General features: G+C 39.6%; 2 protein-coding genes across 2 annotated transcripts in view; both read left to right on the top strand.

The window, feature by feature from the left end:
* The window catches only part of ADCY2 (adenylate cyclase 2), a 162,331-nt gene extending 160,208 nt beyond the window's left edge, over positions 1–2,123 (top strand). Inside the window, exons 24-25 of the mRNA XM_088526216.1 lie at positions 214–338; positions 1,658–2,123. Coding sequence (XP_088382342.1) covers positions 214–338; positions 1,658–1,810 — 278 coding nt within the window. The 3' untranslated portion in view covers positions 1,811–2,123. The remainder of the gene's footprint in view (positions 1–213; positions 339–1,657) is intronic.
* A 4,540-nt stretch (positions 2,124–6,663) lies between these two features.
* On the top strand, positions 6,664–14,500 carry CFAP90 (cilia and flagella associated protein 90). Its single transcript, XM_088526326.1, has 3 exons — positions 6,664–6,855; positions 10,999–11,115; positions 14,277–14,500. Exons 1-3 carry the CDS (start codon positions 6,664–6,666, stop codon positions 14,454–14,456), a joined length of 489 nt encoding a protein of 162 aa, XP_088382452.1. The 3' UTR covers positions 14,457–14,500.
* The last annotated feature ends 1,061 nt before the right edge of the window (positions 14,501–15,561 follow it).

Here is a 15,561-nt window from a genome sequence, read left to right as displayed (position 1 = left end):
ACTAAAATTAGAGGGACTAACTGTTGCCACTTTCATAAACATTCTTCTACGTATATTGTTGGTAAAATACTTGTGGAAAGGCCATTGGTTGTTGTGCCCACTATTTCGCACAGGCCAAATACCATGTTCATTTAGCTGATACATTACTGGATACACTACTTGTCCTAATTTGGTTGAGAGTTTCTTTCAACATAAAGTTCTGATGTTTTTCAGGTATTAATCATGGACCTGTAATAGCTGGAGTAATTGGAGCTCAGAAACCACAATATGATATCTGGGGCAATACAGTAAATGTGGCCAGTCGAATGGACAGCACTGGTGTCTTAGATAAAATACAGGTAGTGTTGATTTTCTACACATACTTATCTTAATCCTTTGGATTTAGTGCTTAAAAACCATCATGTTTTTGTGCATTAAGCAGGTTGTATCACTGAAGCTGAGGATGCCCACCAAAAAAAGAAAAAAAAAAGAAAAAAAAAACTATCAACTGTATATGCACATTTTATACACATTTTAAGAGTATTAGAACCTGGGCATGAAAGTAAAGAACTAAAGGAAAAAGTATAGGAAAAAACAAGAGGAAAATCCAAACTTTATCTTAACCCTATAGAGGAATATAGTGGAAGAAATACAGTACCAGATTAAAAGATGACTTGAGGGGAATCTCGTTTGTATTCTGTGCCTTTCCAATTGCGAAGTGTTAACTACATCATTTGTGAAGTACTCTCCTAATGTTTGTTATTTCTCCTAGTGTTTATCATTTCTACTAAAGGAAATATCCATTACAGCTGTACGTCAGATTAAAGGCAATGATGAAGCTTTCACTTTATTGAAATATGCAGATTAATAATCTGTATATATAATCATCTGTATATCTTATAGATAAACTTGTGTGGAAAAGACCTTCAGATTTTTCCAGGCATTTCATATTCCAGGATCACATTTTTGTTATCTGTCTGTACGTTGTCACGCCCAGTGAGGTCCCAGTCTGTGAGTGAGAGCACACAAAATGTGTAATTGAGACCAATCAGAACTAAATAATGCAAAATTAGACCTTGACTCTTGATCAAAACTGAAAAGAGGATGGACCTCAAAGTAATGCCATCTGCAAACATTTGTTTGCATTTGAAAGAAATGCAGTCACTCTAAGACAGATGATGCTATCAAGCAACCTCTGGCTTGGAAGATTTAAAGATTTAGGAACTGCTGTCAGATTTATATGAAGAACCGGTAATAGCAGCTCTGACAGATGATGCTAGTATTTCACTTTCACTTTGTTAACACAGGCTTAATAATTGCAAAAAGATGGGGAAGCTTCAGTCTACTGAAATGAAAAACAGCTCTTAAAGATCAGAAAAAAAGGTGTATGAGGATAAATGTTGTCCCTAGTGCCAGTTGTGTGTCTGCAAGACCTGTTTTCAATGCTAGATACAAAACTGGTTATACTCAGTATAATACGTGCTGTAAGTAACTAGAATGGGCGCCCAGGAATAGATTATTTGAAAGCTCATGTGTTCCATCCTCAACTTTGAAGGTCTGCTAAAACATGATGGCAAATCCCTTTTAATTGCGGAGCACTGATGTTCTCAGCATATTGTGAAAGAAGATTCTGGTCTGCTCTTTTATCAATGTTGGTTTTATTACTGTATTGTTGCAGGTTACAGAGGAGACAAACAATGTCCTACAAACATTGGGGTACATGAGCACTTGTAGAGGAATAATAAATGTAAAAGGAAAAGGAGAACTGAAGACATACTTTGTACATACAGAAATGACAAGATCCCTTTCACAAGGGAATGTGGCATCCTGAAGAATGTTTATAGATGTCATCAATACTGTATTTTCAGGAAAGTGTCACGCACTTTTTAACTACATTTTGGCCCTTAACATGCGTGCTATTTTCTGGTATGTGGCACTTATTTTAATATGGCTGCAGAATAGTCCCATGATCCATCATTTGATATTCCTATGTTTGAGGACAATTGTGTAGCACGCTACAGGACTGAAAGATTGTACTGCAACTTGCACTGTTATACGAAGAGAAGAAAAGAAGGAACAGAAATTGGAGGTAACTCATCCTGAAAGGACCAAAAAGACACGTTAGTGGCAAATGGGGGGAAAAAGTGGCAATAAAGCTAGGGGTGCATACTGTTTTCTGATGCATGGTGTTTTCTGGAAAATATGGTAGCTCCCCAATAGCATCAACTAATCTGATATCAAAATATACAGTATTTGTAAATAAATTTACTCTGTCCACACATGATTTGGACATCATCACCAGTTGCATCTCATAGCCGGGGACACGTTAGGTGGCTTGCTGGCATCCTTTCTGGGAGAGAACAACGCTGGAACAGTTTTGTACAAACGTGTCAAATGTTTTGAAGCTATTGTCTTTTGTAAGGTTAATTCATTAAAAGTTTATATGTACTTTGCCTTAGTGTTGCTGTCTCTTAGTTTTGCTTCCTTCCCATGGCTTCTCTCACTCTCAGTTTGCGGTCTCTTGTTGCTGCTGCTTTTTATTCAGCAGTTAGATACGGTGGCAGGCTGTAGCTGACTGTTTCAGTAGCCTAAGGCCTTAATATCTGCTAGGCTTGCTAAGTCTTGTCAGAAATTGAATCTGTTCTGTTATCTTCAGCCACGGCTGATAATCTAGGCATTTGGTAGCCATTTGCTCCCTGGGTGATACTTGCCCTCAAATCCATGAAAACAAGCAAAGTGGAGGATGCTGGTAGCAGTGTAGCCTTGCAACAGGACTGCCATGCTCAAACAGTAGCTAGAAGCTGTACAAGAGGAAAAGATTTGGGGTTGTGTGTTAATTTTGCACTTTGATGTCCTCTTTTGCCCTTGCATGCCTTTCACTTACCTTACAATGCTGGATTTCATGGGATGTTTAAAATAATATCAAACTTACCAAAACATAATTATGAGTGGTAGACATAACAGTGCTAGATAACTAAAGATGCTAGATAACTGAAATCTTGCTGAATTAAGAAGTATCATAAAAGCAAACTTTCGTGGAGAAGGACAGGTGAAATGCTTAAAAAGAATGTAATTAATTGTACTATCTATGTGCCTTTGAAGGCCCCTGTAAAGGTATATTTGCTTTGCTATTATCAGCATCAAATTTAACACATTCTTTTAGTCATAACAGCCTAACAAGAACAAAATTAATAAAATCTTCCTATTTCAAAAATAACATTAAATTACAATAATTTATTTTTCTGGCTGATAAGTCATGAATATAGATGTCAGCTTGCACACTGCTAGCTCTGTCATGTTAGTGAAGTGTAAAAAGGAAGGTATTCACACGACAGTCTTTCAGATTCCTCAGTCATGAAACATGTATTTCCATTTGTATTGTATTGTTGTCCCTTGAGAAGTTCTCAAAATTGTGGGTCACAAATAAATGGCATCTGGCACAGCCTTCATGAATGTGGTGTGGGTCACTCACGGCAGCCAGCTGCCCACTGGTAAATTGGAATGGCAGCAAATTTCAAAATGTCACTATTTGCAGCAGGATAGACTGTCTAATTTGGATCATTTTCAGTTAGTTTGAAACCAAGTGCAAGTTATTCAGATGTGCAACATAGCACAATGGACATCTCACTCAACACTGGAAACTCTTGATCAGTAACTTTCAAAATAGGTACCAGTCTAATAAAGTTCCCATTAAAAACAAAAATGTTGTCCTTATCATTCCTTCCTAATTAATAAATTAAGGTAAATATTTTCCAATTGAATGAAAGAGCTCACTGATCCATAAGAAATAATTTCCTGGTCACTTCCAAAACCCACCTATCAGATAACTATGCTTGAGATTTCTCCTAATCTCCCCCATCCACTGACTATAAATTTGCCAGAACATACTCTTGTTCATACAAAAATATTTTCTCTCTTAGACCCTGAATGGATTCTGAGCCCTTTAAATCATATTGGTATTATCACAAGTCAAAGTAATCATTTCTAATTGTGGATGAAAATCATTTATGTAAAGTTGATGAAGTTGATATTGTACTGTCATAACTATATGCAGTTTTCAGGTATAATCTACACATTCAAGGTTGTGCTTTTCAACTGTATTCTTGCACATTTTGTGAATCTGTAGCAAACCTCGTACCTAACTTGATAGACTTCTATTATTTTTATAAAAGTCGAAAAAGATTGTATTTCTGTAAGCCATAAAACATTAAAACATTTGAATGGCTATGAACTGGCTGGTCCAATGACATATAAAGGAAGATATATATAAATATAAGAACACGATGAAAATGCCTTTCAAAATCCTTTTTATTGTTATATCTCCCTATTTAAAAAACAATTACTGCTTCCAATTATACTTTTTACTTTATAAATAATAAGGTATACAGTAATATAATCTTTTGCTATATTTTCAAATGTTAAGTATAGTTAAAATAGAAATTCAGAAATTTTCAGAAAACCCATGTCAGGCATTTCGTAGCTGCATTTTATAGCTGCATTCAGGCTCTTGCTACTATGCAGGCAAATCCTGCTGGGCAAAAGATAAATAGCCAGGCAGTTTCGTGCCCCAGGCAAAGGATGGTTCATACCATCTCTCTAAAGTCTTCAGTTGCTGAGTATAATTATTAATATCTCTCTAATGCCATGAAGTGATTTCCATCCAATAAATAATTTTGTCTCCAAGTTCATTATACTTCTGCTCTTTATACTATTTTATTCTTCCCCTGTCTAGCTTGACCCCTTGATTTTATCCTTTCTTCCTTTCCTCCAGCAATTTCATCTGCTTCTGTAACTGGATAGCTACAAAAGCAGTCAGGATTACATTACATCCTATTTATCCTTTATCAGCTTTCCTTCTCTTCATTTTCATTTATATTTTGTAACTGTGTAACTATGGACTAACCATGTAACTGTGGTCTTTAGCTTTTCCCACAGAAGTATGGCGAGGTGTATCCAGAAAGGAGCACAACCTGCTCATTGCTGGAGAAACAGCTGGGCTCTGAAGGCTGGGCTCTTGAAGGACAGTCCTCTATCCCTTCTTGTGTAAGCTAGTGGAGAAAACAAAAGTAGAGAAGAAAGCTTTATGTGCCTTAAAATAAAACAAGTACTTAAAGGAGTACTTTTCCTTAAGTACTTTCAACTTTTGTGGATTTGTCCCAAAGAGTGTAGAAATCAACTGTAGCTGCTACACCCTGAAGTTTTTTCCATATTCATTTTAGAATTATTCAAATTTGGGGCCAGGAATTACTCAAGTAAATTTGGTCTTTACTATCTCAAAATTCATTACAATGACATTATAATTCTGTTTGAAATTTTGAAGGTATGAACCCCATTGAGTTGTGGAATGCCACTGTCCACTGTCTTGACAAAACCTCTGCCAAGAACTGTTTGCAAATCCCTAGTGGAGCAGTTTTCAAAGATAAAATATGACAATTGAGATGTTTTGCATGAAAATTCAGCTTTGACAGGAAGAAGTAAATGTGAAGTATTTTGAAAGACTGTCATTTCCTGGACTAGGCATTTTCCCATTTGCATTTTAAATCAGTTGTTATAAACAGAAATTGTGATGTCTACTGGGTGTGTAAAATTGAGTATTATTCTGTTTGTTTATGTTTGTGAAAGTTCATTCGGCATGGTGAGCTAAAGTACCCATTGAACAACTGTCAGTCAGCACACAAATAGTAACTGCAAATTATAGCAACCAGTCATCATTTTGGAGTGTAATTGTTTTTAAACATTTAGAGTAAAAATCATTATCATAATATACTTGAAAAGCCTGATTCTCCGGTCAAGCAGTAAGGATCGCAGGAACAAGCCCACCAGGAAGCATTTGCAATCTGCAGACTGAGGCTCAGTCGTGCAGTTGTGCAGAGACTCATTCAAAACAGCAGATATATTTAAGGAAATTAAAAATTGTACTGAGTTGTTGAGGGAGAATAAAAACCCTGTAAAAATGTAAAAAAAAAAAAAATAAATTGCTGGTGATGCACAGTTGCCTCCCTCTAATCTAGAGCACCCTAAAGTGCCCCCTTGTCTGGGACAGGCGTGCGCTGTGGCTAACAGGGGCTCCAGATGAAATAAGCACTGTGTGCAATGATGGCCTTGGTCTTGGCCTCACGAAAGAGAGGACTGGTGCCATATTCAAAGCAGGAGAATCTAGGAAATTCAGCAGCAATGTGGGAATCATTTTTGTTGCAGCCTCTCCTGCCAGGACGATGGGTTACAGCAGTTGCTGGAAGGGTCCATCGGTGCTTCATGGCTCGGAGAAGAGCCAGATATACACGGCGATCTGACACTTAGTGAGGCCAAACTGCAAGGACGTGAGCCAAATCGCTGAGCCTCAACTACTTTCTGGCTCTAAAAATACAAATTGTCTTGTTCAAAATGCAGAGGTCTTAGCAGTCGAGTCGCAGGAGGGTAATGCTACTCCCTAAAGTGGAGCAGGTTCCATTTCTTCTCCTTGGTAAGCTGACTAAAAACCAAAGTTTTTGATGCAGGGGTCCCTGGCGTGAGCTGCCCCAAGCTCCTCTAGACTCGCAATCCCAGAAGTCTCCAGGAATTTCTGCCACTGGAATTCTGTGGCAATTCCGGCCTTGCTGCTGGCCTTGGCACTGCTCCCAGCCAGCGTTACCTGGAGACCGCACAACAGGGCCAGGCCTCCTCCGAGGGCCGCTCCGTGCGGCCATGCAGAGCGCCCAGCACGCAAGGAAGGAGGAGGAGGAGAGGGATGAGGATGAGGAGCAGGGAGAGGAGAGGCTGGCTGCTCTGGCCGGGAGGAAGCACTGGCTGCCGCTGTCGGCCCAGTCAGCCTTCAGCTACATCCCGCCGGGGCGACAGGATGCACCCGAGCTCAGCTACTTCCACCGGGAGGCCAAGGTGAGGACCAAAGGCACATATGTATGTATATATGAACTAATTTTAAGAAGAGATGGGCCCCCACAGTCAGCACTCATCCCGCCAAAGTAAAGCAATGTATGTCTGAAAAGGCACTTCACAGCTAGGAGGTGCTTCCTCCCCAGAGTATGATCTGGAGGCTGGGGACGGTAATAAATTTATATATTATAAATGGTGAGAGCTGCGGAGAGCCCTGGGGAATTCAATAAGGAGACGCAGAATAACAAAACTTGGTGGGAGACCTCTGCACAGTTTAATTAAATCGCATTTAATCGCTAAATAATGGATTACGCCTCATCACAAGAGACGAAGTCACTCAAGTGTTTGGAAAGAAATCCCATTAATATTTTAAAGTCCTCCTAAATCAGGCACAACAAAATGTCGCCCTTTTGCTTGGAGCTAGGCAATCTACCATGGTAACTTGGCACTGTATGAGAAATTTTTGCCTGTGCAAAGGGTAACCGATGCTTCTTACATGCGTATAGAAAATGAGGGGGGAGCAGAGCCTTGTTTACCCAGTCAAACACCCACTATTAGCAACCCTTTTATGAGACCTTCCCTTTCCAGGCACGTGCTCACCTTTAATACAAAAAAGGCAGGAGACTCACCCCACCCCAACGCTTTGTGCTTTAGTATATGAGTTTTTCTCCTCATTCTCTGAGCCATCAATCTAAGCTTTAGTTACTTCTTTTAATCAGAAATGGTATAAACCATTGAAAGATAGTCACATGAGACACTGAAGAGCTTTATCAATCACACACACACACAAAAAAAAACTATAAAAAGCTCTGAAGTGTCTGTAACAGCCATGTAATATAGCAATATATATTTATGACAATACCTATAAAATCCTGGTCTTAACTGCCAACACAATTGGGTTTTGCAACACTTGTAGATACAAGTCTTTAAGAATAATTTTCAGAAGACTAAAAATGATTTCAGAGTATCTTTCAGAATTGCTATATCTTGCAGAGTAGTTTAACCTAAGTTTGTAAAGGCTCTCGGATAATGTAACACATAGAATGTCATATAAATTTAGACAGGACTGGAATGAAGTCCTGTAGCCCTGTGTGAAGTCTCTAAACCTCCCATTATGGCACTTGCTGAAAGTTACAAGTCTTAAAATGTGATTCACAACATTTAGCCCTGGGCAGGGAGCTACTTAGCCTTAGTTTCCAGGGAAATCCCGAGTTGATAAGCATTTCTCCTCTCCAGAACTGAGCATTTTAGGCCTCAAAGAGTTGATCTCTTCCCCTTGGCATTCACAAATTGAAACTTTCTAGTTTCAAGTGATTCCTCTCATAAGATTTTTTTTTTCCCCTTTTTTTTTTCAATTGTGTTATAACCTAGTGCACGTATGCTGTGGATCATCTCCCCTCCCAAATGGCAGGCTGCTGAACATGCAGTGCGCTGGCCAGTGATGACCAGCAATATGTGGGATGCTGGTCATGTCCCTGGGGACTGGAAGGGGTGCAGAATCCAGAGCAAAGCTGGTCATAGAGTAATAGAATCATTATGGTTGGAAAAGACCATCAAGATCATCGAGTCCAACCGTAAGCCCTTCAAAACCATGCCCGTTACATCATGTCCCTAAGTGCCTCCCTTATACATTTCTTGAAAGAGCCAATCTCTTTCCAGCATTGACTGGGTAGTCCTGATTGATAGATTTATCATCTTAGATTCTCCTATGCAGATCTCAGCTTTTCCGTGGGAAGTTGCTCTGAGCCCAGACCTGGCGAGCAGAGTTAATGTCATGCTTAACAAACTAAGGCAGGGAGGTGAGCGCCACAGCAAAGCTAGGCAAGGGCAGAGGGCTGACTGTGGCATGCCCAGAGCCGATGGGACTTGCAAAGAGAACATATATCCTGGCTGCAGGAAATTAGCAACCATATGGTAGAGCCTTTGTTTACAATATAAAGTCCGCTTTCACACTCCAGATGACCTGGTTTGCAGAAAATGCTACTCCAGTGGCATGGAAACGGAAAGTGATAACATCTGTTTAATAGGTTTCTACACAAGGCAGACCTTGGCTGGTGGGAGAGACAGATTTGACTATTCTTCTGCACAGTTAATTTTTATTTATATAGGAAAGAAAATTTCATTCCTTTTTTCATCTTTAGTGACCTAAAATCAACTGTATGTCAGAGACTGAAGCAAACAGAAATAGAGGAAGCCTCAGCATATGGCCAGAAGCCAGGAACTCCTGCCTTTTGATCCCTTTTGAGACAATTACCTATATAATGTCCCTATATTGCTTTCCACAAGTTATTGTAGGCAGCCTGTGTTGTGTTTCCCCTTCTGTGACATGAGGAAGGATCCATTTCATATGCATGCCTGACATATTAATGAATGCTTGCAAAGAGCTTAAATTTAGTAGCAGTATGGAGAGGGTGCTCACCTTGAGGACGACTTGCTTGTCAATTCTACAAGATTGACTTGCTCTGGCAGCTTTAAAACACAGCTTCCCTATGCACACTGTCAACCTAGGTCTACTATGTCAGCATTTAACAACAAGGAGAAAAAAATAGCAAAGACTTATTAGCAAAGTACGTGAATACAGTCAAAATATGCAGAATATGCAGCCACTAGGCACTGCACGATTAGATGGGGCTTGATGTGCAGAGGGGTAAAGAAGTATCTTGAGCATGGAAGCATCTTTACATTTCTGGCAGAATATCTTTGAGCAGATTATCTGGGACAGGGCTGGCTTTCAGTATAACATGCTGGCTACCTATCTGCAAGTTCCAGAAAGACCGAGTTGCCTGCTCTGGCACAAGTAGTAAGCAATGGGCAAATAATACCATGTGGATAAGAACAAGGCAGCAAATAAGTTACTAGTTCCTGGTGGAACCTCCCTTAACGTTATGAATAAAATTGATGATAGCGTGGGGAGGAAAGGTGAAAGCAAGGGTGCAGGGACATAACACAGCTGATAAATCAGATGCTTTTAAATATGCCTGAAATTCTATGAGGCTTCATGGTTTCTGAGAAAAGGGCAAAATAGGCCAAAAACTAAACTCTCTGTTTTCAGCTCTGAAAAGAGTGAGGCTCCTGTAGCCTTCTTGGCCTGCCTTGCCTTGATTTGAGTATTTTTGGAGCACAGCAGTGGAAAAGGTAATACTCATAAAAGAAGAATTTTTTGAGGGCTAAATTACACACTTACAGTAAAATTTTCAGTAAAATTATAGTAACTTTTTTACTAAAGTAAACTTATAGTCAAAAAAAAATCCAACAAAAGAGATTCCTTTTCAGATGTGCAGCAATTTGTGCACAAAATCAGTGATAAGAATTGACATCTTTACCAGAATATGAATATTTTAATGATACTCATAAACAAGTAACAGCATATTACAACAGAGGTCTTTGCTTTTCTTTCCTTCAAATGAAATACATGCACAGAATTTCTTGATTACATTTCATTAATACATTTCTTAGCAGAACAGGTCTTCCATATTACTTGTTAGGTGGTAAAGAGGTCAGCAGATATCATAAATGCAATAATATGTTGGTTTGGGCTTTTTTTTAAACACGACAAATATGCTTTTACGCACACTACTTGCTTTCACAACATTACCAGTTTGGCACATCACTAGACTGATCAGAATTCTGCTTTATTCACAAGTTAAAAGGTGATTCTCTTACAGGATAACTATGTTTTTTTTTACTCCAAATGAATTTTGAAACTACCTGCTTTCCCTTTGCATTACAGTGACAGGTCATTTGACAAGTTTAGGCACTTAAGAAGGAAAATAGAAAGTTCAGATACGGAAAAGTCAAATAAATAAATAAATGGCCAAAACTTCAAAAGTTACAATAGATTACAAAGGAAAACAGAGGAAAATTCCCACAATGGAAACTTCAGAGATGAGCTGTATACATAAAAGAAAAAGCTCCAAAAACTATCACTAGATGAATTTATTCCAGACTATCCAAATGACACAAAGGTCCCTTCCAACCTTAACAAGTCTGAGATTCCAAGATTCTGAAATCTGCTAAGAGTAACTCAGTAATGTTACAATTGCCATCATGTAAGGCTGCATGTGCGCTGTTTAACTGTTCTTTTGAGTACATATATTCTATAAAGTTGAACAATCCTATAAGCCTTTTTCCTCCCTTTTTCTCAAGGCAGGGAGTGTTTCCACTTACGATTCCATTTTTAAAAGACCAGAGGGCTACAACAAATACCTTCACCGCTGTGACAGAGAACACGCGAAGAACCAAGGTCTTAACATAAATGATGAGGTAACCCTTAGATAATTTTATGATCATCTTTCTAAAAGTAATTTTGTCCATTTTGATGCTCCTGGAGACCATGAGCATGGTTTTAACATTTATAAAGCAATACGTATTTGAGCAAAGGAAATAGGAGGAGGGCAGTAATGTCCTCAAAAGGAGATTTAGAAGATAGAGGTAACAAGTAAAAACACTCCCTTTCCTTTTCCCTGAGCTAGTTCCTGCCTTTTAATATGATGCAGATTTCTACAGGGGCGTTTGCTAGTCTAACTTTCACGAGGCTGGTCTGCTGGAGGGAAGCTGGTGCAAAGGAGAGCTTGATCAGATGAGGGACATGCCTGGAAAGCACTGCCCACAGCCAAAACATTTGAGACCAGTGAGGTCAGTGTTTGGTGTTCAGCCTCACACCTATGGAAGTTGAAAACATAAATATTATAACAAGTAATGTGTAAAAAAATACATTTTTTTTTCTAGGCAACAGCTGACTAGCATATTTAGATATGTTTGTATGCGGAGGCGGAAGGCATCATCAAACTAAAGTGCAAACTGTGCTAATGGCCTCAAAATCCTAATAGTTTCAGGGTTGGGAAGAGGTGGGTCAGCAAGGAATAACTGCCTAGGTAGCTAGTTATATTATGACAGAGGAGAAAGAAAGAGAGAAACCAAAGTTAAAATTAATGTAATTGCCATGTGATGAAACTGTCGAGATTTTGGAGCAAAGGCTACCACTTAGGATTCCTCTTAGCTGTCTAGCTAGTAGTTATATATGTCAAACATTCCAGAGGATAGCCACAATCCTCTACAACTCTAGCAGATAGAAGAAGGGGGATTAGGCACACACTGAACAGTCACAGAAATACCCATTACTGCTACTTATTCCCACTTACTTACGCAGCTGCAAATCTGCACAAGGCCCAGGGCTGTGTAAATGACAACTCCAATTAAAAATGAGTTTTTGGTTGCTGTTGTTTGTTTAAGCAAAGAGAAAGCAAGTCCCCCAAGCCAACCACAACCTCCCACCTAGAAGCTTGTGTAAAAAGCCATTTATGAATGCAGAGGTAAGGTCTTTACTGAGATCTTGTGCCCTTGTGGTATCAGCAGAACCAATTTGATTTAGGAAGCAGATATCCATAGGCCAGAAAATGCATGCAAGTGAGACTGCGTGGGAACTATTCTGAGCAGGTGTCCCTTAATCCAGGCCTTCAATTAGCATAGAGAGAGGGAGAGAGAGGAAAAACACAACTGTTAAATGCTACAGCCTGATCCTCATGCACACGATGACACCTAACACTGAACTCTCCCCTTGTTATTTGAATGTCCCATACTCAGCTCCCTCTGTCATAAACCCAAAGAAGGCACTCACAGACTTTGTATGATAGTATTTTTAACTATATTATAAAAAGCTTCAATAAAAAGGGCAAAGGCCGAACCTTTCCAGTATAGCACTAAAAGGAGACAGGCTGGATCTACCACAATACAATCCCTTCTTGGAAGCGAGCAAAACAAACCCTGCAGAAGCAAGGCCTTCCTTTCCTGCAGGGAGCTTGGGTGCACACAGGGAGTCTGGCAACCCCATCACAGACACGCAGCTACAAGCAGCAGTGACCGCAGTGAGGGTGTTTGATCGTGGAAGCTGCTGCCGATTTCTAATGTTACGGTGGTAGAATTACAGGCCACAGAGCACAGGCCACTTCCCAGGCAACGGCTGTAAAATTTGAAATCTGCTGAATGCAGAACCTGCAAAAATAATGAAATGCCACTGGGTCCACTTAGTGCTGTGCTATGAAGGCTGTTTCAAATGGAATCTATTTATATAAAGGCAAAATAAAGCGATCAGGATTACATCCTGATGCCTGTCATTGGCACTGTCAACCCTGTATCCCTAGCAAAAGCCCTGCCCGATGGCACAAGGTTCTCTCATTTCTCCCTTTTCAACCTTACCCACAGGTGAGAGGAAGAGGAGGAAATGTCTTTATCTCTCTGTCTCCCACATTTCTTGACTGTTGATTTTTGGCCAGGTGTAGTCAGAAAATGGTGTGTGGAACAGCTGTTAATGGGGGTGGAGCAAGGTAGGCAGCAGGGAGAGAGGGAGTGCAAGTTGAGGGAAGAATGGTTGTTTTGAAATGGGGGTTTTTGCTTTATTTGAAGAAAAGGTTTGCAACATCCTCCCAGCAATCACCAGCCTAGATATTGCCCCTGAGCTGTACTGTGGACTCATCTTTTGGTGCTCTTTGTAGATACATTTATGTCATAGTACGAGGTAAACACACTGGGGGCCAAGGCTGGTTGTTTTAGCCACTGTGCAAACAAACACACAGTGTGATATATCCGAGACCTTTGGCTAGGGAAAGAAAAACAAACAGATCCTGTCTTCCCCTTCTGCCTCCAGAGCTCCCTGGTGCTGTAGCACAGGAAGGAACTGCAGATTGCAGATAGTGATTGCACACTGCACTTAAAGAGCAGTTTAATAAGCACAGGCTGAAAAATAATCTTTTCTGGCTTGGGTTATTTTCAACAAATTCACTTCCCCTCATCACAGAACAGTGCTTTTGTAATCGTACAGCTACAAGCAATTTTGGTAAAACCTTGTATTCTGCAAAAACCCAGTAGCATAAGCTTTATGTTCTTCGTGGGAAGGCAGCATGGATCAGTGGTTACTCAGGGTTTTCCTTAAGCTTAAGGTTTTTTCAGACAGTGGTATCAGTTGTGCCAGCTGAGTATGTGTTCCTGTAGTATGGAACACAGATTAAATCCATTTTATTTCTCAGATGAATCACTCAAGTCTGTGCACAAGGAAAATACAAATAGCAGAAATAAAATATCTATGCCACTCTCCAGTAATGAAGTATTTAGTTTGCCGGTGATCACCTGGCAATCAATCACCACCACGTATGTATATACAAAAAAAAAAAAAAAAAAATCAGTCTACATTCGAGGCACAACTCCATAGCTTACCATATTGTCAGCCAGTGATATAGCCATGTTTCATTAAATATGACAAAAAATAGGTGGAGGATGGAACCCTAAGAGTGCAGTTCACTGCTAAATAAACCTTTTCTATAGCGGATGTTGTACAGCTCTGTTATTTTAGTCCAGGACACACAGTAAGCACTAACTACCTAGTATTTGCTCTGTGATTCTTTTATAAGAAGAATGTTGTATTTTCATAGGAAACGGCAAGACCAGTGCCTGTTTTGTCATCCTCAGATTATGGGAGACGCATAAAAAAGCCCGTGGAGCAGCTCATTCGAGATCACGCCAGGATTAATCACGTGCAGGCAGAATTCTACAGGAAAAACGGAATCACTTGCTTACTGGAAAAACCTTCCCCAAGCCTGGATCCGTGCTAAATCTCTTGTAGCTCTCATTGCCAGAAACACTTATGTGCTGTAAGAAAACCACAACAGTCTCATGCGAAAAAAGAAAATAGTGCTTCTGTCTTTTCCTCTACTATTTTAGTTGGTAAGAGTGGTTTGGAATAAAAAAGGATGAAATAGCAGCTGTACATTTCCTCATGTTCACATGACATGTTCAGTCATGTTCACATGACATGTTCAGTCAGTTGACATGTTCAGTCAACAGCCCTCCCTGTGCTATCAAAAGCAGTGATTCTGCATAACTGTGTTTGCAGATTTTACATTTAAGTACACTTCCTCCTCAAGGAGTGGACATGGATTACTTAATCTCCAAAGAAGCAAAAAAAATTGCTAAGTAAGTGTTATACATCATAGGTGAAACACATGAAATTCAGCACGGATTTTCCAGAATAGATAGCCTTAGCTATAGATTGCCCTGGTCTGACTACCAGAAGTGCTAAAGATTTAGCAATTTTGATAGACTCTTAAGTGGAAGACAATCCAAAGGGAACTTGCAAGTGCTTGGCATTTAAACAGACACTAAAATCCAGGCTTACCTAATTTCACGCATCCATTTTGCTGACTTAATTAAACAAATGGTGTCTGAGGGATCTATTCAGCACAACCACAATAAAAAAATCATCTTTGGATCTGTACCTAATATTTAAAAACAAACAAACTTTAAGGGCACATAAGCACATAATAGTTTCATAGCAAAGAGGGAAAAAATACAGGGATTGAGCAGTACGTACTTAAAAAGCATCTCTAGAGTAAATGTCAAAATCTACTTACACAAAATCTACCTTGGTATCCTTACCAAATCCTGTATTTTCATCAGTTTTAATATCAGGAGACGGAACATGTAAGGATATACATCAGTTTAGTTCTCAAGAGCCATCGACCCTGCTGTTTAACAGAAGCAGTATTGTTCAATGGGAAATGATGACCAGACTGAGAGTAGAGAAGGACTAAAAGTCCACAGTTTTGAGTGACTCTGGAGTTCCGTTAGGCACTTATGAACAGCAAACCTAGCTCATTTGCAAGAACACCAGTGAATTTGCTAATAAAACCCAACAAATAAAAACAAAGAACAACTTAA

The sequence above is a fragment of the Tinamus guttatus genome, unplaced genomic scaffold, assembly GCF_059628265.1.
Source record: "Tinamus guttatus ecotype Peru unplaced genomic scaffold, ASM5962826v1 Tinamus_guttatus_pri_ptg000025l, whole genome shotgun sequence".
Classification (NCBI taxonomy): Eukaryota; Metazoa; Chordata; class Aves; order Tinamiformes; family Tinamidae; genus Tinamus; species Tinamus guttatus.
Note: the sequence above shows the minus strand (reverse complement) of the source record. Positions and strands in the feature narration are given on the sequence as shown.